Below are 24,200 nucleotides of genomic sequence, written 5' to 3'. Positions count from 1 at the left end.
CTCCTAATGAATTAATAATGGATCCAGATATTATGGGTATCAGATGGAAGTATATAACACAACTATGACATAACCTTGCCATAAAGAAAACACAAAAATCAAAACCTGATCAATGAAGTCTTTATATCAAACTACCAATTAACTGTAAATATAAGGGAACAGAAAACTATGTCAAACTACAATGTGGGGATGTAATCGGACTGACTATTTAAAAGGCTAGTTTCAGGGTGCTTGGGTGGTTCAGCCAGTTGAGCATCTGACTCTTGGTTTTGGCTCAGGTCATGACCTCAGGGTCGTGGGCTCAAGCTCCATGTTGGGCTCCACGCTGGGCATGGAGCCTGCTTGAGATTCTCTCTCTCTCCCTCAGTCCCTCCCTCCCCAAGTGCTCCCACACACTCTCTTTCTCAATCAATCAATAAATGGCTAGTTTCTTCCATAAAAAATGGCAAGAAATAGAATCATGGAGAAAATGAAAGATTAAAGCTAAATATTAAGACAAATCAGTAATTTCAATGTGTGGACCTTATCTGCACCTTGACTCAAACAAGATCATGACATTTATGAGACACTTAGAAATTTGAACAAAAGGTAGACTTTGATGACATTATGGAATTATCTTTTTTTTCAAGTATAATAATGGCATCATGGTATGTCAAGCATACTAAAATATTTATGAATAAAGTGTCTAGGAGTTATTTCAAAATAATACAGGAGGGGAAAAACAGGTGTACACATGACACAAGATATGCCATGGACAGTGGGTACATGGGAATGTCATTTATCTGTTGTTTTTTATATGTGCTTGAAATTTCTGTAATACAATTTTTAAAAAGCAAACTCTGCATAACCACACTTGACTTGAAAATTTGCAAATCATGTAGTGATTCACTTACTTGGTTTCTGTTCTAATGACAGCCCCTCAGAAAGGCCTCCCTCCTAATGCCCTTAACACTTTCCATTCCCCTATGCTTTGTTAAGACACTTAATCATAAATTGGTTATTTACACACTGCCTCCCCCTATTAGACTATAAGCTCCATTTTGTTCACTACAATATTATATTATCTAAACCTGGAATAATGCCTGGCACATACCAAGCATTCAAAAAGTATTTGTTTAACCAATAATTTTTTTCTTAAAGGTTAAGCATGTAACTCTGTGGTGATGGATGTTAACTAAACTAGATTATTATAGAAGGTATACACGTATCATTATATTGTATACTTAAAACTAGTATGTTATATGTCAATTATATCTCAATTTTTTAAAAAAGTTTTTATTTTAATTCCAGTTAGATTTTTTTGATGGGAAAAAAAGTTTAAGCTGCTAGCATACATTCTAATAAATGGCAAAGCCAGGATTAAAACTCAGATATTTGTGTGGATTTAAGTTTTCAACTCATTTGGGTAAATACCAAGGAGCACAACTGCTGGATCATAAGAAAATGTCTTTTTTTTTTTTTTAAAGATTTTATTTATTTATTTGACAGAGAGAGACACAGCGAGAGAGGGAACACAAGCAGGGGGAGTGGGAGAGGGAGAAGCAGGCTCCCCGCAGAGCAGGGAGCCCGATGCGGGACTCGATCCCAGGACCCCGGGATCATGACCTGAGCCGAAGGCAGACGCTTAACGACTGAGCCACCCAGAAAATGTCTACTTTTTAAAGAAAATGTCAAACTATTATAAAGGGATTATAACATTTTGCATTCCCACCAGCAAAGAATGAGCATTCTTGTGCTCCCTATCCAGCATTTGGGGCTGCCACTGTTTGTGATTTTAGCCATTCTAATAGGTGTATAGTGGTATCTCACTTTAGTTTGCAATTTCTGGATGATACCTAATGATAAACATCTGTTCATATACTTATCTGCCACTTGCATATCTTTGGTAAGGAATCTGTTCAGATCTTTTGCCCATTTTTTGGATCAGGTTTTTTTTTTTATTTTACTTTTACTGTTGAGTGTTAAAGAGCTCTTCGTATATTCTGGATACCAATCCTTTATCAGGTGTGTGTTTTGTACAAGATTTTTTTCCAGTTTGTGGCTTGTCTTTTCATTCTCTTAAAAGTGTCTTTCCGAATGGGTCATAACTTTCTAACTTTAATGAAGTCCAACTTATCAATTATTTTCTTTCATGGATTGTGCTTTTGGTGTTATATCCAAAAAGTTACTACCAAACCCAAGGTCACCTAGATTTTCTCCTATGTTATCTTCTAGGAGTTTTACAGTTTTGCGTTTTACATTTAGGTCTATGACCCATTTTGAGTTGATTCTGTGAATGGCGTAAGGTCTGCGTCTAGATTCATTTTTTTTGTATATGAGTGTCCCGTTGTTCCAGTACCATTTGTTGAGAAGACTATTCTTTCTCCATTGAACTGCCATTACTCCTTTGTCAAAGATAAGCTGGTTATATTTGTGTGACTCTACTTCTGGGCTCTCTATTCTATTCCAGTGATTTGTCTTTTACCAGAAACCTGCACACAACGTTTATAGCAGCTTTATTTATAATTGCCAAAACTTGGAAGCAAGGAAGATGTCCTTCAATAAGTGAATGGATAAAGAAATTGTGTGGTACATCCATACAATGGATTATCATTCAGCAATAAAAATAAATGAGCTATCAAGCCACGAAAAGACACACAGGAACATGAGATGTATATTGCTAAGTGAAAGAAACCAATCTGAGAGAGCTACATACTGAATTATTCCAACTATATGACATTCTGAAAAAGGCAAAACTATGAACAGTGAAAAAGATCAGTGATTGCCAGGGATTTGAGGGGGAGGGAGATAAATAGGTGGAACACGGAGGATTTTAGAGCCCTGAAACTTATGTATGATATTGTAATTATAGATACATGTCATTATACATTTGTCCAAACCCACAGAATGTAAACAGGAGGACCGAACCCTAATGTAAGCTACAGACTTTAGTTACTATTATCAGTATTGGCTCATCAATTGTAACAAGTACACCACATTAATACAAGGTATTAAATAATAGAAGAAACCGTGTGTGAGGGAATATATGGGAATTCTTTGTATGTCCTGCTCATTTTTTTCTGTAAACCTAAAATTGCTCTAAAAAGATAAAAGTTTATTAAAAACAAAACACAAACACCTCAGACATTCTACTGTAAAACTCCTGTTCTTTCCAACACATGCTGTTCAGGTGGTTATATGGGTAAAGCAAAAATTATGTTCTATATATGTAGGATATATATATATATATATATATGTATATGTTCAAACACATGGAAAAAAAACCCCAATATGTAACATGAGTAACCTACAGATGAAACAGCTCATAATTCTTAATGCAATGATTCTAATTTTAATCAATAAATCTTAATTTAAAAAAAAAAAAGAGTAACTACCCCAACTCTTTGCATGCCCCCATGTCCTTGCCACACTGGAACCAGCCGGGTTCTCTGGTGTGCAGTGCCCCTTCCATATCAGGCCAAACAGCACAGAAGTTGATGCTGGTACCTAGGATTTATTGCCTCCTCACCCACACACTGTATCATAGCCAGCCACCAAGCAGCTGACCTTTTTTAAGCCCAGGTGGGAAAGACATCCAAGGACTAGGAAGACTCTTACCAAGTGGAGTGACTCGGGGCTGAACATCTTTCAGAACTTCATGTAGCCACTCCGTGAATCGAACATAATAAAGATCGGAGAAGATGTCATCAACCCTTCCATTTTCAAAAAGATACTAAAAGAAAAACAATAAAAGTTGTTGGTAATCTCCTGAGTAAAACTTTCAGGGGAAATAAACATTGTGCTACCAGTATCATCAGCTCTCCCTACCCATCTCTCCCTCCTTAACAAACGAACACAACAGGTAAAAAATGTCCAGCATATGACACTTCCACAGTACACTTCAGATCATGTGAAATGACTCTCCTAACACTATGGAGAGTTGGGTCAATGGGACAGATTTTGTGAATGCTATTTCACCCAGGCAAGGTACTATCTTGTGGTAGCAAAAAACATAATGCAGGCTCTGGGGCCAGCATCTTATTAGCTATGGTGTAAGTTAAGTAACTCAAGTATTTTAACTTTTGGGGCTCAGTTTTTTTGTCAGTGGAAATGACTGTGCCTGCCTTCCAGGACTAGGAAGAGAGCATGGAATGAAACACAGCGTGCAAAGCAATTCACTCAGTGCCCTGGGTGACTGGGAAGAAAGAGAAATAAACTGGGAGGCAGACTTTTCTTAGACCCAGGCAACAGGGTGAGTCCCAACCAGCAAGTGCTCTTCCATCATGCTGTGGGCTTTTCCACGAGAGCATTCACACACTAAGAAATCCACCCCTGCTCTCTTAAACTGCCAGTCCTAAATCAAGTTTCCCTATTATGCTACACCTTAGATGTCCTGAAAGCCTACCTACAGTTGTATATTCTAGCTAGATTCTCAAATAATTATTTTGTGTTAATGCAGGGAACAATGAGAAAATGAGCTGAATGTTAGCACCAGACTTTGTTTCGGATAAATTACTTTTATATAAACCATGTTTACTTTAATGAAAAGTATTATTATATAAATGCTTTGTGATTTTTTTAAAAAGGCTCTAAGATACTATAACAAATATTTTAATAAAAGTTTCTCTAGATGATGGGATTATAGCTGATGTCTATTTTATTTTTTTAAAGTGAACATATTAGGTCTTCTGCAATTTTTAAAAATGTACATTAAAAAACTTATTACAGGGCGCCTGGGTGGCTCAGTTGGTTAAGCGACTGCCTTCGGCTCAGGTCATGATCCTGGAGTCCCGGGATCGAGTCCCGCATCGGGCTCCCTGCTTGGCAGGGAGTCTGCTTCTCCCTCTGGCCTTCCTCCCTCTCATGCTCTCTGTCTCTCATTCTCTCTCTCTCAAATAAATAAATAAAATCTTAAAAAAAAAAAAATTTATTATATAGTTGATTTCACTCATATGGAATTTAAGAAACGAAAACAGGATCATAGGGAAAGGGAGGGAAAGGTAAAATAAGATGAAGTCAGAGAGGGAGACAAACCATAAGAGACTCTTAACTATAGGAAACAAACTGAAGGTTGCTGGAGAGGAGGTGAGTGGGAGGATGGGGTAATTGGGTGGCGGGCATTAAGGAGGGCACGTGATATAATGAGCACTGGGTGTTATATGCAACTGATGAACCAATGAGTTCTACCCCTGAAACTAATACATTTTATGTTAACTAACTGAATTTAAATAAAATTAAAAAAAAAATTAACTCATATAGTTGAAAGAGAACTTCCTTATAACCACTTGCTTATCATTTTACTAATTTGAGTAACCAGCAAATACCAAACGGGAACACAGCTCAAACATGTTCCTTTGAAGTTCTGTTTCCTACCTTTTGAATACACAGGAAAATATAGTAGAGCACATCTGGATCATAGGGTTCACCTTCTCCATTTCGAGCTTCCCGTGTCATTAGACAGAGCCCATAGTTCAACTCAGCCACAGCAGAAGAAATGAGATCTTCCTGGAATCGCAACAGTTGGCGCCCTGCAACACAAGCCAAAAGTGACCCCCAAAGGTGAATGGGGGTCCTGGCAACAGTAATCTCTTAACTGACTGCTCATATCCCCGGAAGGAGGGCTCAGACAAGATAATGATCATCAGGGGGCTAGGATGGAAATGATCACATGTATCTAAGATCAGAACTGACTTACTAAGACAATAATCCTGTATGCCCTATTTACACTAAGGGTTTCCTTCCCACAATCCGCCCCACCTCACATACCTTCAAAATTATTATTAGGGCCAAGACACGAAAGCAAAAAACCCGCAAAATCCACACTGTTAGGTGAGGAAGAATATGAACATAATGTTAAGGAAGAAGGGCCCTGAAGACAGTCACTGGTTCCTACCTCCTTCCAGAATTCACTCTGCCCAGATCTGCTAGGTTGACTTTAGAAATCCATGTGTACAAAAATGCCTGGTCTTGGGCAAACACCATAAATCCTGCTCATTTGCAAGTCAGGTCTGCTTGTTGCTTGTCCTGAATTCAGCATACTACTTCAGATGGTGATTCCTAACCCCCAGAACCAAGGGACACCACTTTCCTGCCATTCTGTCCTCCCCCTGTTTCAGTACCACTACATTTTAGGCAGAGTCCACCCCCCTCTCTCCCTCACAAACACTCACTCCCAATGGGTGCCAGTCTGTTCTGAGCATCCTTCTCTAGCTCAGCATTCTTGGTCTGGGCCCAGTTTTTCCATACTTCAAGCCCTTCTTCTGGCTTCAGAGAATTTGGAAGCAGAAGTTCTGGGGAAGGCTGTGGCTGTGACTGAGGTTCAACTTCAGCAACCTGGACAGTCTGAGCCTATAAGAGAGAAACCATCAAAATGTGTCAATATTGTTTTGCACCAGGCCCTTCCACAAAACTGCTAGAAAAATGTTACCTGTGGTTCTTTTAATAAAAAAATACCTTTCTTCCACTTGTTATCTCACTTTCAAAGACCACTGGAGCTCTACTCCTTACCCCAGGGACAGTTAAGGCTACTGCAGTGCTTCTCAACCCTGGCTGGACTTTTGAATCTCTGAATTAGAAATACCAGTATCTGGGCTCTACCCCAGAATCTCTTTTTAAAGAGATTAGTCTTTCAAAAACCTTCCCACATAAAAAGGCAATTCTAAAGTTTAGTCACTGCTCAGAAGTCCTGGCCCAACTGAGTAAAATAAAACACAAAAGACTTAAAAAAAAAAAAAAAAAAAGGACTCCTGGCCCAAAACACTGCTTGTTATAAAGTGCAAAAAAATCACTTAAGGATTTTATTAAAGTGCAGATCCTGATTCGAAAGGTCTCAGGTGGGACCTGAGACTCTGCATTTCTAACAAGTTCCCAAGTAAGGGAGCTGGTCTGCAGACCACACTTTGAATACCAAGTGTCCAGAGTAGTGACCATTAAACTTGGGTACACTTTAAAAACATCTGGGCTGCTTTTAGAAAATATCCATGCCTGGGCCTTATCCCTACCGATTATATGATTTAATTGGTCTAAGATGGGGGCCTGCCATCAGTATTTTTAAAAGCTCGCAGGTGATTCTTATGTCCAGCCATGGTTGAAAATTATCGCTTTAGAAAAGTACAACAAACAAAAGTTGTCTTCTCTCTGCCAATGAAAGATGAGAAAACCTGAAGATGTATATGGCTTCTCTAGCTATATATAAGGTTGATTTCCCCCCCCAAAATTCCTTCTCAATAATACTGCTCTATTTCCTAAGGGCATTTTCTGAAGACCGGAGGCACTGCTCTAGCTTCCTGCCTCCAAAGGAAGAGTCGTCTTGTCCTCAATGGTCTAACAGCCAAGCTGTGCACACAAAGGCGCAGGAAATATCCATTAGCGTCAATCACAATCCCCATACTGGGTGGAAGAGACACCAACAAAGTATACCAGGCATAGGTTCTTGGGTCTCACACACCTGTCTATATTCTGAACAAATTCCTTTGAGCAATTCTCCATGCCAGGGCCTACCCAAAGGGCTAAGGAATGTCAATCATTCAAATTGAAGGCAAAATAATTTATTTATGACACATAAATCTGCTTATCAATGAATAAAACTAAAAACTCTCCTCTTCGTTTTCAAAAGATAATTAAACAAGGAAATAAAGCAGTTATCGTGTGAGGCTCTTAAATGTTTATCAACCAGAAGCTCCACTCTAGACACAGTTCAACTACCAATCTCCTTGGTGAGTCTTACCCACTTTTCCAGTTTGGATTTCCATGTTTGTGGAAATGATTGCTAACTATGCACCTCCAAGCTAGACCTGGACTTAATATACCCAGGGGGTACAGTATGCCTCCAAATGAACATCTTACACCACCTCAGACTACCATCTATGGAGAGAACTATCACTTTCCCCATCCAGAACCATTCTCCTCAGAGTTCCCTCCCTACCTTGTTCAACGGCAATACCATATACCCAAGCTGGAAATCTAGGAGTCTGCCTAGATAAGTGGGGGCCAGGGTATGTGGTGCAGTCCTTTGCTTCTGGTGTTTAGCCAGGCCCCCTTCACTGTGTGCCTTCACCTACTAATGTAGCATCCCCAAGCTTCTTGACAACAAAATTCTTTTACATGTCTAAATGTCTATCAGTGGGTAGGGGTAGTAGTGATCCCAACCAGGATGAAAACTACTGATACAAGTAGGGCCTTGTACACTGTGGTATAGTTTTCGTTTCTCTTTATAATGGAGTCCTTGGAGAATTTTAAGCTGGGAAGTGACATAACCTTACATTAAAAAATATATATATTCTTTCTGATTTATGGAGAATGGATTGAAGAGCAAAGGTGCTGGTGGCCTGGACTAGTATGCCAATGGAGAGGTTTAAGAAATGCTGAGAAGTGTGGTGGCAGAACCAAAGTGTTTTGTTGAAGAGTTGGCTGTGAAGAGTAAGGGAAAGCAGACTCAAGGATGATTCCTGGGTTTCTGGTTTAAACAAATGGGTGGATGATGGTACCATTTTCTGAGAAGGGAAGTTTTGTTTTTGTTTTAAAAAAACAGGTCATCTAAAAACGACAACAACAACAACAAAAAACAGGTCATCTACCTATTTTTTTTTTAAGATTTTGAGAGAGAGAGAACACAAGCAGGGGGAGGGGCAGAGGGAGAGGGAGAAGCAGGCTCCCCGCCGAGCAAGGAGCCCGAAGTGGGGCTCGATCCCAGGACCCCGGGACCATGACCCGATCTGAAGGCAGATGCCTAAACGACTGAGCCACCCAAGTGCCCCAGGTCGTCTGTCCGTCCGTCCGTCCGTCTATCTATCTATCTAAAGCCCCAAAATGGGGCTAGAACTCATGACCCCAAGATCAAGAGTCGTATGCTCTACCAAGTGAGCCAGCCAGGTGCCCTGCGAGAAGTTTTCAATAGCGGTAGAGGTGATGCTGAAGGGCTGAGATATCTTCAATAAATCCAAATAAATGAAAAATAGGCTGCTGGATGCACGAGGAAGGTTCAAAGGGAAAGCCATGGTCTAGAGTAAAGATTTGTGTCTCAATGCAGCATAGGGTATAAGACATGGGCTCCAGAGCCAGCCTGTCCAGGGCTGAACCCCAACTCTGCTACTTACTAATCGTGGCTTTGGTCTTGTTGTTTAATCCGTGTCTCAGTTTCTTCATCTGTAAAATGGAGATAGCAGTGCATAGCTCATAATGTTGGTGTGAGAATTAAATGAGTTAACCTGTGTAACACTGAAATAGTGCCTGGCAGATAGTGTCAGTGACTATCATCTTCAGTGTCACCAGCCATCTAGAGGGTGCTGAAAACCATGGCCATACACAGAAATTCTTTAGGGAGAAAAGAAGGCTAGTACTGAGTTCTGAGGAACATTAACACGTATGGTTCAGATAGAGAAGCACCAGCAAACTCTCCTGAGAAGGAAAAAGAACCAGTGGGGGTAGGAGGAAAACCATGCCAGAGGAGAATTCCAAGAAGGCAGGTACGGTCTGTTGTGTCATACGTTGCCATGAGATAAAAACAGACATGCCTGCTGGATCTGGCCACAGGGAGGTCACTGCTGACCTTGACAAGAACAAACTCCGTCATAAATTGAAGAGAAAACTGGTTAGTAGGCGGAATCAGCTTGTACAGATAATGCTTGAGAACTCTGGGAGTAAAGCAGAGTGGAGAAATGGGGAAATAGATGGGAGGTGGATGTGAGCTCAAGGGAGGGAGGTTTCACCATAAATCTGGTTTTAAAGGCAGGTGATAAGAGAACTTTCATAAAGGGTATGCCAGGTGAAGAACACAACACTTTGTCATCAGCTCTCCTTAAGGTTCAACTCACATCACAGCACAATTACCTTCCCCATAGACTGGGAGTACTCTAAGGGCAGAGACTATTCATATCTGTTCCTCAGCACCTGGCACTAAGCCTAATAAGGAAGGCAGAGGGATGTTTGTGGTATAAATGGACAAACTCACCTTTCCTACATGATGTGTATTCTTCTCAATTTTTCCTTTTCTGGTAATACCTAACATTCATTCCTCTAAGACTTTCCCAAAGGAGACAATGAACTCCCCAAAAGATCTTCTCTTGCTTAAGGGCCCAGAAGTGGAAATTACAGAGACTGATGAGCATCAAAAGAGGCCTGACCTGCAAATTGGACCATCAGGCCCAGTAAAGCTGAGGAGAGGCCTGATGTCCTCCCATCCCTGTGAGCAGAAGCTGAGCTACATCACAATTCTCCAGGCTGGTCTCTCCTACACGCAATTAATTCTACACATCTGTAGTTGATTCTTAGGATTCTGGAAAAATTTCCTACCACAGGTCAGGTCAAGCTCAACTCTTCACTTTGGGAAGATAAATCCTTTGCTCCCTGTACTAACTCCTCTCCCATAGTCCCCCTCTCAGGTTGCACTAAGCCATGTCCCTTCTGTCCATCCCTGGCTCTGTAATGATGTTGCTCCATTCTTGACAGCTGAAGCTATAGAGATCAAATGCCACTTTTCTCACAATGACGCCTCTGCTGACTTTTTAACTAGAAAGGTCTCTGAACACCCAGTTTGTTTTTGTGTGTGTGTGTGGAACATACAACGTCACACTTGATTATGCTGCCTTATAAGGAATTCAGAAAATAGAAATCAACATTCTTACTCTAAAACTGGACTATAAGCTACCTGAAGCAATGATTCTGTCTTGTTCTATTTCTAGGCCTGACAGCTGGATATTTAATAGGTCCTTAACAAAGTCACCTACAATAATATACCATTCTCTATGAAATCACTTGGTCAGCCTTTGCTTATGGCCTGAGTTTCTGAGTATGGCCCCTGGTCTAACAGTGCTCTGTTTATGCCAGCTCCCTTGCATGCATTCCCAGGAGCCCCTGCCCTCTGAGGCACACTGCGTTCAGCAGTGCCATGAGACCAGAGGCCCTAAAGTTTGCTAATAGTCTTAAGGAATAAATTTATCCACACCTCTGTGGTATCCTCAAAAAGATTTAACAATTAGGGGAACCTGGGTGGTTCAGTCAGGTAAGCCTCGACTCTTGATTTTGGCTCAGGTCATGATCTCAGGGTCATGAGATCGAGCCCCGAGTCAGGCTCCACACTAAGCACAGAGTCCGCTTAAGGTTCTCTCCCTCTCCCTCTGCCCCTGGTCACACCAACACTCTCTCTCTTAAAAAAAAAAAAAAAAAAAAAAGATTTAACAATTAGAAAAAAGAGCCAATTTTAAAGTTAGAATTTCAAAAGAGTTCTCTTTTCTGTAAGTCTAAGATTAGTTCAAAACAAAAAGTTAAAACATTTTTTTCAACATAGGTTCCATTAACAGAAAATTAACCAAGGCTTATTTTTAAGGAACATAAAAACACCTGCAGTGGTGGCTTATTTGACACTCCCAAAGGTGATCACTTTCAACAGGCCCACCAGGAAGTATTTTAGATCTTCTAATTCACCTACACTGTGTCCACAGATGATAACTAAAAAAGAATAATTCCACAGCCCCTCCACTGTGATGGGTTTATAGCCTGTGTACTAAACTACAAGAGTTCCACTACATCCATTCATTTGTGATGTAGAAAGTAGCTTATTAAACTCAGATAATACTCGGCATGTCCCATTAGTCCTTCCCTAGAACTTTATTCTTCTTAAAAAGAGATTACAAAGAAGCATCCAAGGCATCTACCTCCAAAGCAGTTATTGATCATTTCATCTCCCTCCAGGTACCAGGACAGAACTCCTGCCTGTTCCATAGTTTTCACCTCCTGCTTCTATCCCCCTTCCCAACTTCAACTCAACATTGCAGTAAACAAGCCAGAGGTTGCCAGGAAAGTTCTGTATTGCACTGGGCCCTGGGGGAGCAGGCTGCCCTACAGAGAAGTCTTCACTTACTGAACAAGTAACCTGGAGCTGCTGCTGCTGCTGTTGCGGTGGCGGCGGCGGCGTCTGTTCCTGGGGGGTTTGTGGTTGTGGCTGCTGCTGGGGGTCCCATATATGGACAGTCTGAGCTGTGTTCTGGTAGGTGCCTGCCACAGCCTGCACAGCCACTGGAATGTGGATGTTGCCATTCATGAACTGTGCTGGAAAGAGAGAGTTTGCAAGGGTCTGCACTACCTCTTCATGGGAGTTTTTCACTACAGATGTGGTGCCCACCATCTTCTCCTTGTCATCCTCCAGCTTTACAGCTGCCAGGGCCGTGGGTGAGCCACTGACGTGAACTGCATTGTAGGCTTCCTGGGGAATGGCAATGTGGGTAATGCTCTGCTGCTGAGGATCCCCACGGGGCTGGGCAGAGTAAACAGGGATGGTCCAGGTTTCTCCTGTAGGGCTAGTAATGGTCCCAGTGGCACTGTACAGGTGGGCACTGTCTACTGTCAGTAAGTCTGGCCTCAAAGACACATAACTCTGCTGCTGGCCCTGTGGAATGGCCAGCACGGTAGCCACCGGCTGCCCTGAGATGGCATAGGACACAGTGATGGGCATGTCCACTTTGCGCTTCTTCACTGGCTGGAGAACACTGGCTGTGCCAACCCGCCGTTCCCCTTCCCGGGGTGAGCCCTGCTGAGACGGTGGTGGGGAAAGGGCACCCACGGTCTGGATTTGGATCTGCTGACCCCCAGCAAGAGACTGGCCAGCCACCAGCTGAGCCTGGATCTGCTGATGTGGGATGTGTTCCTCTGGAATCTCTGCAGCCTGGATCTGCTGGGCTGCCTGCACGTGCTGCACCTGGATCTGGGCTGCCTGCAGCTGCGAAGGGCTGGGGCTCTGCAGAGACGGGGTCTGGATGGAAGGGGCTGCCGGCTGTGGTGCTTGGCCTTGGATCTGCACCTGGACCTGGATGGGCTGCTCAGCAGGCTGGTGAACAGTGAGCTGCGGGGAGAGCTGCTGAGCCGAGACCTGCTGCGGAGACTGCTGTACCTGCACCTGTACCTGCAGTGACAAGATTCAGCAGTGAGTGAACCAGGCAACATTAAGAATCCAGCCCCCAAAGGAAGAGATCTCAGACAGGGACCCTAGGTAATGTGAGGAGGAGGAGCTGCCATACCCAAGGCTTCTGAGGCCACAATCCCCAAAACCAAATGCAAAATTTTCCAGCATCACACAGCATTTAGAACAATTATCTACCAGAGCAAGACCATCAAATAGGATCTATGAAGAAAATACCAGAACTTCTGCTTATTTTTAATTCTTGTTTTAAAGTGTGACCCCCTTTGTTTTTACATATTGGTACAGCAGTACAAGTATGCAATTTATAAAAATATATTTTGGTGTATGTTTAAAAAGTAGTTTATCCATGGGTTGAGTGATAAAAAGTGTGGGAACCAATGTTCTAAAAGATCAGTGAGATAAGTACTTTTCACAGGCATGCAATTCTCAACCCAGGATCAAAACTACTTCCACCACAGACTAATGAAAAACACAGTAGAGACGAAACTCTGAAATCCCTTTTGGAGGCATCTCCCAACATTGTTACTAAAATGCAGGCACCAAAGAGTGCTTAATTAAGATAACTTTGTTTTAATAAAGAAGCCATTAAAAAAAACCCCACAAGATTCCTGATAATCTAAGGAAGGTTACTATATCCTGAATCACACATTTCTGATGATAATGCAGCTCATTTCTTATTGCTGTTACCTCAGCATACAAAGCAGCATGAAAGGATGCCATGTGTAGCATGTAATTTGAAAAAAAGATTTTTCCTTCAGACACACATATCTAAACTCTAAACACTGGTCTAGGAAGGCAAAAAGAAGGCAGATGAGAGATTATATCTTTTTTTTTCTTTTCTTTTTAATTTTAATTTTATTTTTTTTAAAGATTTTACTGATTTATTTGAGAGAGAGAGACACAGCGAGAGAGGGAACACAAGCAGGGGGAGTGGGAGAGGGAGAAGCAGGCTTCCCACTGAGCAGGGAGCCCAATGCGGGGCTCAATCCCAGGACCCTGGGATCATGACCTGAGCCGAAGGCAGACGCCTAACGACTGAGCCACCCAGGCACCCCAATAAATAAAATCTTTAAAAATAAAAAAGAAAAGAGGGGCACCTGGGCACCCCAATAAATAAAATCTTTAAAAATAAAAAAGAAAAGAGGGGCACCTGGGCACCCCAATAAATAAAATCTTTAAAAAAAAAAGAAAAGAGGGGCACCTGGGTGGCTCAGTCGTTAGGCGTCTGCCTTCGGCTCAGGTCATGATTCCAGGGTCCTGGGATCGAGCCCCGCATCGGGCTCCCTGCTCAGTGGGAAGCCTGCTTCTCCCTCTCCCACTCCCCCTGCTTGTGTTCCCTCTCTCGCTGTGCCTCTGTCAAATAAATAAAACCTTAAAAAAAGTATTTTATTTATTTGAGAGGGAGAGAGAGAGCGTGTGTGCACGAGGGGAGGAGGGGGAGAGGGAGAAGCAGACTCCCTGCTGAGCAGGGAGCCTGATGCATGGCTTGATCCCAGGACTCTGGGATCATGACACGAGCTGAAGGCAGACACTTAACCAACTGAGCCACCCAGGAGCCCTGAGATTATATCTATCTGATAACAGGAGACACATCACATAAATAACCAAGCACGGTGCTGGGACAACTGGTTATCCATATAAAAACAATGAAGTTGGACCTCTTCTTCATATCATACAAAAAAAAAATGAGGATCTGAATAGACATTTCTCCAAAGATACGCAAATGGCCAATAAGCACATGAAAAGTTGCCCAACATCATGAGCTATCACAGAAATGCAAATCAGAACCACATTAAGATGCCACTTGAAAGCCAGTAAGATGGCTATAATAAAAAGATAGTAAGTGTTTACAGGGATGTGAAGAAATTGCAATCTTCATATACTGCTGGTGGGAGTACAGTCACTTTGGAAAAAGTCTAACAGTTCATCACAAGGTTAAACATACCATATGACAGGGGTGCCTGAGTGGCTCAGTTGGTTAAGCATCTGCCTTTGGCTCAGGTCGTGATCTCAAGGTCCTGGGACTGAGTCCTGCATCAGGCTCCCTGCACAGCGGGGAGTCTGCTTCTCCCTATCACTGTCCTCCCCCTCCCTTGTGCTCTCTTTCTGTCTCAAATAAATAAATAAAATCTTTAAAAAAAACAAAAAACATACCATATGATAAAGATATGAAAAACAACCACATGACTCAGCAATTCCACTCTTAGGTATATGCCCAAGAGGAATGAAAACTATGTCTACAAAAAACTTGGATGCAAATGTTTATAGTAGCATTATTCATAATAGCTAAAAAGTAGAACAACCCAAATGTTCATCAATTGATAAATGATAAATAAAATGTGGTATTTCCATAGAACAGAGTATTATTTAGCAATAAAAAGGAATGACATTCTGATACATGCTACAACCCAGATGAACTCTGAAAATGTTATGCTAAGGGAAGTCAGTCACAAAGACTAAATATTGTATGATTCCATTTATGTGAATGTCCAAAATAGAAATAGAAAGTACACTTGTGGTTGTCTAAGAGCATAGGATTAAGGAAAATACAAAGTGCCAATGGGAAGAGGGTTTCTTTCTTGGAGTACTGACAATGTTCTAAAATTGATGTAATGGTTGCACAACTTTGTGAGTAGATTAAAAAACCGCTTAATTGCTGGGGTGCCTGGGTGGTTCAGTTGGTTGGGCTTTTGACTCTTGATTTCAGCTTGGGTCATGATTTTGGGATCATGGGATCAAGCCCCCTGTCAGGCTCTACCCTCAGCGGGGACTCCGCTTGGGATTCTCTCCCTGTGCCCCATCCCCTGCTCATGTGTGCATTCTGTCTTTCTAAAATAAATAAATCAACTCCCTCCACCCCCCCCCCCCCAAAAAACCAGGGACACCTGGGTGGTACAGTTGGTGAAATGTCTAACTCTTGGTTTCAGCTCAGGTCATGATCTCAGAGTCATAAGATTGAGCCTGGTGTTGGTTCTGCACTCAGCATGGAGTCTACTTGTGATTCTCTCTCCCTCTTCCTCTGCCCCTCCTGCTCGGGCTGTCTCTAAAATAAATAAATCTTAAAAAAAAAACAACAAAAAACCCGCTGAATTATATACTTTAAATGGGTGAATTACAAGAGAATTAGATCTCAATAAAGCCGTCACTAATTAAAAAGAGAAGCAAGGAGGTTATGTAAAGAGAATAGGCCTTGAAGTTAGACTTGAACTTGAATTGGGGCTGTACTTTTCTAGCTGTGAGTCCCCAAGTTTCAGTTTCCTCAGGTATAATAAAAAGGGAGAGGGACGCCTGGGTGGCTCAGTCAGTTAAGTGTCTGCTTTCGGCTCAGGTCATGATCCCAGGGTACTGGGATTGAGACCCTCATTGGGCTTCCTGCTCAGCCGGGAGCCCTGCTTCTCCCTTTGCCTGCTGCTCCCCCTACTTGTGCTTTCTCTCTAATAAATAAATAAAAATCTTTAAAAATAAATAAATAATAAAAAGGGGGAGAACACCTAACTCCCTACAGAGTTGTTATGAGCATAAGATAGTAGGTACTCAAAAAATAGGTTTCCTTCGTTATAAACAATATTTCTTAACATCAGTGAAATCTCAAAATATAGTTTCCAGGCCAACAGCATCACCACTGAGGCACTTGTTAAAAATACTAATTATCAGGTTCCACCTCAGAACTACTGAATCAGAAACTCTGGGGGAACGGACCCAACAATCTATCTTAACAAGTCTTCCAGGTGACTAATGCGTGCTCAAGTTTAGAACTACTGCTTTACATCAAGAATGTAAAGGAAACTATGAGACCAGTTACTATAGAACAGTAGTTTTCAAGCTTTTTGTCTCGGGACCCTCTCAAAAAATCACTGAGAATCCCCAATAGCTTTTGTTTACATGGATATGGATATTGTTATTTATTATATTAGAAATTAAAACTAGAATATCACACAAACCAATCACATTAACATAAATAACACCGGAAAGGCATACATACCTAGTTTTATTGTGCTCACCACATGGTATTTTTTTTTTTTTTTTTTTAAATGAAGATTTGTGGCAACCCAGCACTGATCAAGTCTATTGGCGCCATTCTTCCAACAGCATTTGTTCACCTCATGTCTCTGTGTCACATTTAGGGAATTCTCACAACATTTCAAACTTTTTCATCATTATATTTTTTATAGTGATCTGTCAACAAGATCTTTGTTGTTACTAAGTTACTTGTTATAACTGTTTTGGGCCCAACAAACCTCACCCATGTAAGATGGCAAACTTAATCGATAAATGTGTGTGTTCTAACAGTTCTACCAATTGGCCGAGTCCCCCTCCTTAGTCCTCCCTATTCCCTGAGACAAAATAATATTGAAATTAGGCCAATTAATAACAACTGCTCTAAGTGAAAGGAAGAGTCATTTCCAAAAGCTAGAAATGATTTAACTTAGTGAGGAAGGCATGTTAAAAGCGAAGGTAGGCCAAAAGCTAGGCCTCTTGTGCCAAACAGTTCGTCAAGTTATGAATGCAAAGGAAAACCTCTTGAAGAAATTCGAAGTGTTACTTCAGTGAGCACAGGAATGATAACACTCAACAGCTTTATTGCTGATAAGGAAAAAGTTTAAGTGGTCTGGATAGAAGATCAAGCCAGCCACAACATTCCCCTAAGCCAAAGCCTAATTCAGAGCAAGACCCTAACTCTCTTCAATTCTATGAAGGCTGAGAGAGGTGAGGAACCTGTGAAGAAAAGTTTGAAGCTAGACACTGGTTCATGTGGTTTAAGAAGCTGTCTCCATAATGTAAAAGGGCAAGGTAAAGCAGCAAGTGCTGATGTAGAAGCTACAGCTAGTTACCCAGAAGACCTAGCTAAGATAATTAACAAAGGCGGCTATACTAAACAGCAGCAGATTTTCAATGTAGATAAAACAGCTTTATATTTGAAGAAGTTGCCATCTAAGACTTTTATAGCTAAAGAGAAGAAAGCAATGCCTGGCTTCAAAGCCTCAAAGAAGAGGCTGACACTATGTTAGGGACTAATGCAGCTGGTGACTTTATGGTGAAGCTAATGTTCATCATTTTACTATTCCAAAGGTCCCAGGGCCCTTAGGATTTATGCTAAATCTACTCTGCTTGTACTCTATAAATGGAACAACAAAGGATGGATGATAGCACATGTGTTTAACATGGCTTACTGAATATTTTAATTTTGAATCCATTGTTGAGAGCTACTGCTCAGAAAAAAGATTCTACTGCTCAATGACAATGCATGTGATCACCCAACAGCTCTAATGGAGATGAACGATGAGATTATTGTTGTTTTCATGCCTGTGAATACATCCATTCTGCAGCCCAAAGATCAAAGAGTATTTTTGACTTTTAAGTCTTACACTGTAAAAAATACATTTTGTAAAGCTACATATGCTTAGATATAGAGTGATTCCTCTGAACATCTGGGCAAAATAAACTGAAAACTCTGGAAAGAATTCACCATTCTAGATGCCATTAAGAATATTCGTGATTGGGGAGGGTATGTGCTATGATGAGCGCTGTGAATTGTGCAAGACTGTTGAATCACAGATCTGTACCTCTGAAACAAATAATACAATATATGTTAAAAAAAAAAAAAAAGTAGGAGGGGGGGGAAGAATGAAGGGGGGGAACTGGAGGGGGAGACGAACCATGAGAGACGATGGACTCTGAAAAACAAACTGAGGGTTCGAGAGGGGAGGGGGGTGGGAGGATGGGTTAGCCTGGTGATGGGTATGAAAGAGGGCACACTCTGCATGGAGCACTGGGTGTTGTACACAAACAAGAAATCATGGAACACTACATCAAAAACTAATGATGTAATGTATGGTGATTAACATAATAAAAAATTTTAAAAAAAAAGAGTATTCGTGATTCATGGGAAGAGGTTAAAATATCAACATTATCAGAAGTTTAAAAGAAATTGATTCTGATCCTCACAGATGACTTCAAAGGGTTCAATACTTCAGTAGAGATAGTAACTGCAGATATGGTGGAAAGAGCAAGAGAACTAGAATATGGAGCCTGAAGATGTGACTGAATTGGTGCATTCTCATGATAAAACATTAATGGGGATGAAGAGCTGTTTCTTAAGGATGAGCAGCAAAGAAAGTGGTTTCTTGAGATGGAATCTATACCTGGTGACAATGTTGTTAGTGTCTGCCTTCGGCCCAGGTCATGATCCCAAGGTCCTGGGATGGAGTCCTGCATTGGGCTCCCTGCTCAGTGGAGAGTCTGCTTCTCCCTCTGCCTGCCCCTCCCTCTTGCTCATGCACTCTCTCTCTCTCAAATAAATAAAATCTTAAAAAAAAAAAAAGCAAAAAACCCCCAAAAACAAAAAACAAAACATTGGTGAAATGACAACAAAGGATTTAGAGTATCATATAAACTTAGTTGATAAAGCAGCAGCAGGGTTCCAGAAGACTGACTACAATTTTTAAAGAAGTTCTACTATGGGTAAAATGCTATCAAACAGCACAGCACACCCCAGAGAATGAGGCACCTGGGTGGCTCAGTCAGTTAAGTGTCTGCCTTTGGCTCAGGTCATGATCCTAGGGTCCTGGGATTGAGACCTGCATCAGGCTCCCTGCTCAGCAGGGGTCTGCTTTTCCCTTTCCCTCTGTGCTCTCTCTCAAGTAAATAAAGGAAAATCTTACCAAAAAAAAAAAAAAAAAAAAAAAAAATCTCTCCCTCTGCCCTGCTCATGCACTTTCTCTAAAAAAATAAAAATTTAAAAATAAAAAAAATCATACTACAGAGAAGTTATTACTAAGAAGATGAGTCAACTGATGCAGCAAACTTCTCTGTTGTCTTATTTTAAGAAACTGCAAGGGATGTCTGGGGGGGCTCAGTTGGTTAAGCATCTGCTTTCGGCTCAGGTCATGATCCCACGGTCCTGGGATTGAGTCCTACATCGGGCTCCTTGCTCAGTGGGGAGCCTGCTTCTCCCTCTGCCTGCCACTCCCCCTGCTTGTGCTCTCTCTGACAAATAAATAAAATCTTGGGCGCCTGGGTGGCTCAGTTGGTTAAGTGACTGCCTTCGGCTCAGGTCATGATCCTGGAGTCCCTGGATCGAGTCCCGCATCGGGCTCCCTGCTCGGCAGGGAGTCTGCTTCTCCCTCTGACCCTCCCCCCTCTCATGTGCTCTCTCTCATTCTCTCTCAAATAAATAAATAAATAAAATCTTAAAAAAAAAAAAATCTTAAAAACTGCCAGTTCAGTAGTCATCAACATCAAGGAAAGACCCTCCACCAGCAAAAAGATTACAACTCACTCAAAGCTCAGACGATGGTTAACATATTTTTTAGCAATAAAATAATTTTAAATTAAGTCATGTATATTATTTTTAAGACATAATGCTGTTGTTCTAATGTATGGTGATTAACATAATGATAATAATAATAAAAAAAGACATAATGCTGTTGCACACTTAACAGACCACAGTATAGTGTGAATAACTTCTATCCAAACCGGGAAACCAGAAAATTCATTTGACTTGCTTTATTGCAATATTCACTCTGTTGCAGTAGTCTAGAACTGAATCTGCAATATCTTGGACATATGCCTGTATTTGCCAAAACAAAAAATTTGTAAGAGTTGCATTTTTTACATTTTTGCAAAACTCTTTAATGGCTGACTTAATTGAAGACAGCTGGATTCTCATATCTGCTTCTGCATCCAATCTGTTGTGCACGTATCACACGTGACCTCTAAAAATCTCCACTGGTACATTCATGAGAAAATAAGACTGAAAAAGGCAAATAACATCTCAATATTATAATAAAAACACCTGTGACCTTAAGAAGCCCTGCAAGTATACTGGAGAATACTGGTCCTGGACCACCCTTTAAGAACCACTGCCTGTGTGGCTCAGTCGGTTAAACGAGGGACTCTTGATTTCGGCTCAGCTCATGATCTCAGGGTTTTGAGATGGAGCCCAGGACAGGCTCTGTGCTCACTGGGAATCTGCTTGATATTCTCTCCCTTTTCTTCTGTCCCTCCCCCTGCTCTGCACACATTCTCGCTCTCAAATAAATAAATCTTAAAAAAAAAAAAAAGGAACTGCTATAGATTTAAATACATAGTATATTTTATAATTGTTACTACTTGCTTAAAAACAAAATTTTAAAAATCTGGTTATTGGGCACCTGGGTGGCTCAGTTGGTTAAGCCTCCAACTTTTGGTTTAGGCTCAGGTCATGATCTTCTTGGCAGTGAGACTGAGCACACATCGGGCTCTGTGTTCAGCAGGGAGTTGATTTAAGTCTCTCCTCCTGCCCCTCCCCCCACTGGCACACTCTCCCACAAATAAATCTTAAAAATAAATAAATGAAATGAAAGTCTGAAAAAAAAAAAAAGAAAGAAAGAAAAATCTGGTTATTATCACTAAATCACAGCCCATATGCTTCATAAGTTTACTGTATCTTTTTTTCTTAAAGATTTATCTATTTTATTTTACTTTTTTTAAAGATTTTATTTATTTGCCAGAGAGAATGAGATAGAGAGCATGAGAGGGGGGAGGGTCAGAGAGAGAAGCAGACTCCCTGCTGATCAGGGAGCCCGACGTGGGACTCGATCCAGGGACTCCAGGATCATGACCTGAGCCGAAGGCAGTCGCTTAACCAACTGAGCCAACCAGGCGCCCAAGATTTATCTATTTTAAAGAGAGAGAGAGTGAGCAAGCACGCAGGGGTGGGGAGGAGAGGCAGAGGGAGAGAGAACCTCAAGCAGACTCCCTGCTGATCGAGGAGCCCCATGAGGGGCTTGATCCCATGACACTGAGATCATGACCTGAGCCAAAACCAAGAGTTGGACACTTATCTGACTGAGCCACCCAGATGCCCCTACTGTATCTCTTTTAATTGGTTTTTTCTTAGAAACCATTTATCAGGGGCACCTGGGTGGCTCAGTTGTTAAGCATCTTCCTTTGGCTCAGGGTCCTGGGATCAAGCCCCACGTCAGGCTCCCTGCCTGTGTTCCCTCTCTCGCCATGTCTCTGTCAAATAAATAAATAAAACCTTAAAAAAAAAAAAAGAAAAAGAAGCCATTTATCAACATTCAAACTTCCAAAAGAAACAGAAACAAGTTATTACAAATAATACGGAATCAGAACTGGGGTAGTGGGGGACAGGACTACTCCTCACTCCAGAATAAACAAGTACAAATGATCTGATGCCATTTTAGATCCAAAGTAGTTAGAATTTAAAATTAGAGAAGAGTTCAGAGTTAAAAAGCATTTTGTGACATTTCTTTACCAATGTCAACATAATGAATAAGAAATCAGATATTATACATTCATAACCCTTTATTCATAACTGTCATAGGTCAATAAGAATTAAATGTTATTTTTATTACCTCCCAACTTTTTCATTTACATAAAAACATTAACTTTTTATCTGGCTAATCACTAATACATGGTCATAGTAATAATTTGGAAACTCAACAAAATAAATATAAAAAATTAAATTTTACTCAAAAAGGAAGCAAAAGTGAAGTGAACTGAAAGAACTGATCAACTTTAAGTATTTCTTTGCAGTAAGAGAATTCCTAAAAGATTCCTCTTTAAAAAGAAAAAAAAAAGGGGGCGCCTGGGTGGCTCAATTGGTTAAGCGAATACCTTCGGCTCAGGTCATGATCCTGGGGTCCTGGGATGGAGTCCCACATCAGGCTCCCCCTGCTGTGCGGGAAGCCTGCTTCCTCCTCTCCCTCTGCCTGCCACTCCCCCTGCTTGTGCTCTCTGTCAAATAAATAAATAATCTTAAAAAAAAACAGGGAGTGGGAGGAAAAGAAAAATCTAAGGTAGACACTCAGAAGTTGGTACTGTGATTCATCAGCTCTGTTTCTTAAGAGGCTTAGCTGTAATTTTCAAGGTTATAATAATACTTAAGTCAACTGTCTCAAAAGATAAAAACCAAACTAATAACTAAACAAAAATATATATATTTATATTATTAAAAAGCATTTTGAAACTTAAGCCTATTTAAATTTAAGATGAAATTTAAAATGATTCTCAAGAGGTACAAAAGGAAAAAGATCATCTCTAAATCTAGCATATCCTAGAAAAGTTACATATCATATAGGAGAGGGGAACATTTTTGGGGAAATGAATTTGTGTTTTTTGCTTCAAAAACCACTATTTCTCACCTATCAATCTCTCATAAATCACAGTTTTAGTTCCCTTCACATTTAAATCCTTTAACCTTCTCATTCAGCTCCCCTCACCTTTTCCAGAGTTTTTTTTGTTTTTAAGATTTTATTTATTTATTTGACAGAGAGACATAGTGAGAGAGGGAACACAAGCAGGGGGAGTGGGAGAGGGAGAAGCAGGCTTCCCGCCAGGCAGGGAGCCTGACGCAGGGCTCGATCCCAGGACCCTAGGATCATGACCTGAGCCAAAGGCAGATGCTTACCGACTGAGCCACCCAGACGCCCCTTCCAGAGTTTTTAATTGCCTTTTTTTTTCCTGTTGTTCAGAAGAGACACTTAATAATATGTACGGCACTACTACTTTCTTCTTGAGTATTCTGACTTTGTATTTCAACCTGAGCAGACTACTTTCTGACTCTTCTGTACAGCTACCAAACTGCAGTTAGATCTCAATTCTGAGCTGGTTTTGTTTTTTATTTCTCATGACTTCTTTCTTAAGATTCTTTACTTCATTGAGCATATTACCAATTAAGTTTTTCAGAAAGTATGTCTATTTGTCTATCACATTCAGAAAGAATGTGATCCACAGAGCAGCACTTTCAGCATCAACCTGGAAATTTATTAGAAATGAAAACTCTCGGGGTGCCTGGGTGACTCAGTTGGTTAAGCTTCTTGCCTTCGGCTCAGGTCATGATCTTGGGGTCCTGGGATCAAGCCCCTCGTTGGACTCTAAGTTCAGTGGGGAGTCTGCTTCTCCCTCTCCCTCTGTCCCTCCCCCTGCTCTCTCTCTCATGCTCTTTCAAATAAATCTTTTTTTTAAAAAAAATTTTTATTTATTTATTTGATAAAGAGAGCAGCAAAGGGAGAGGGAGAAGCAGACTCCCCGCTGAGCACGGAGCCCTATGCGGGATTCGATCCCAGAACCCCGGGATCATGACCTGAGCCAAAGGCAGACACTTAGCGGAATGAGCCACCCAGGTGCCCCAATAAATAAAATCTTAAGAAAGAAAGGAAAGAAAGGAAGGAAGGACGAAAGAAAGAGAAAGAAAGAAAGAAAAAGAAAGAGAGAGAGAGAGAAAGAAACAGAGAAAGAAACAGAGAAAGAAAGAAAAAGAAAGAAAGAAAGAAAGAAAGAAAGAAAGAAAGAAAGAAAGAAA

The 24,200-nt window shown here is 41.1% G+C and overlaps 1 protein-coding gene across 22 annotated transcripts in view; it reads right to left on the bottom strand.

Moving 5' to 3' along the window:
• QRICH1 (glutamine rich 1) overlaps positions 1–24,200 on the bottom strand; it is a 52,360-nt gene that overhangs the window by 5,453 nt on the left and 22,707 nt on the right. For all 22 annotated transcript variants that reach the window (XM_034997829.1, XM_034997836.1, XM_034997841.1 and 19 more), the window contains 4 exons: positions 11,837–12,874; positions 6,150–6,327; positions 5,353–5,507; positions 3,598–3,712 (listed from right to left, as the gene is read on the bottom strand). In XM_034997829.1, coding sequence (XP_034853720.1) covers positions 3,598–3,712; positions 5,353–5,507; positions 6,150–6,327; positions 11,837–12,874 — 1,486 coding nt within the window. The remainder of the gene's footprint in view (positions 1–3,597; positions 3,713–5,352; positions 5,508–6,149; positions 6,328–11,836; positions 12,875–24,200) is intronic.

Source organism: Mirounga leonina, unplaced genomic scaffold (genome assembly GCF_011800145.1).
Source record: "Mirounga leonina isolate KUSES-001 unplaced genomic scaffold, KU_Mleo_1.0 Mir_94, whole genome shotgun sequence".
NCBI lineage: Eukaryota > Metazoa > Chordata > Mammalia > Carnivora > Phocidae > Mirounga > Mirounga leonina.
The sequence above is the reverse complement of the archived record's forward strand: the minus strand, read 5'-3'. Positions and strand labels throughout refer to the sequence as shown.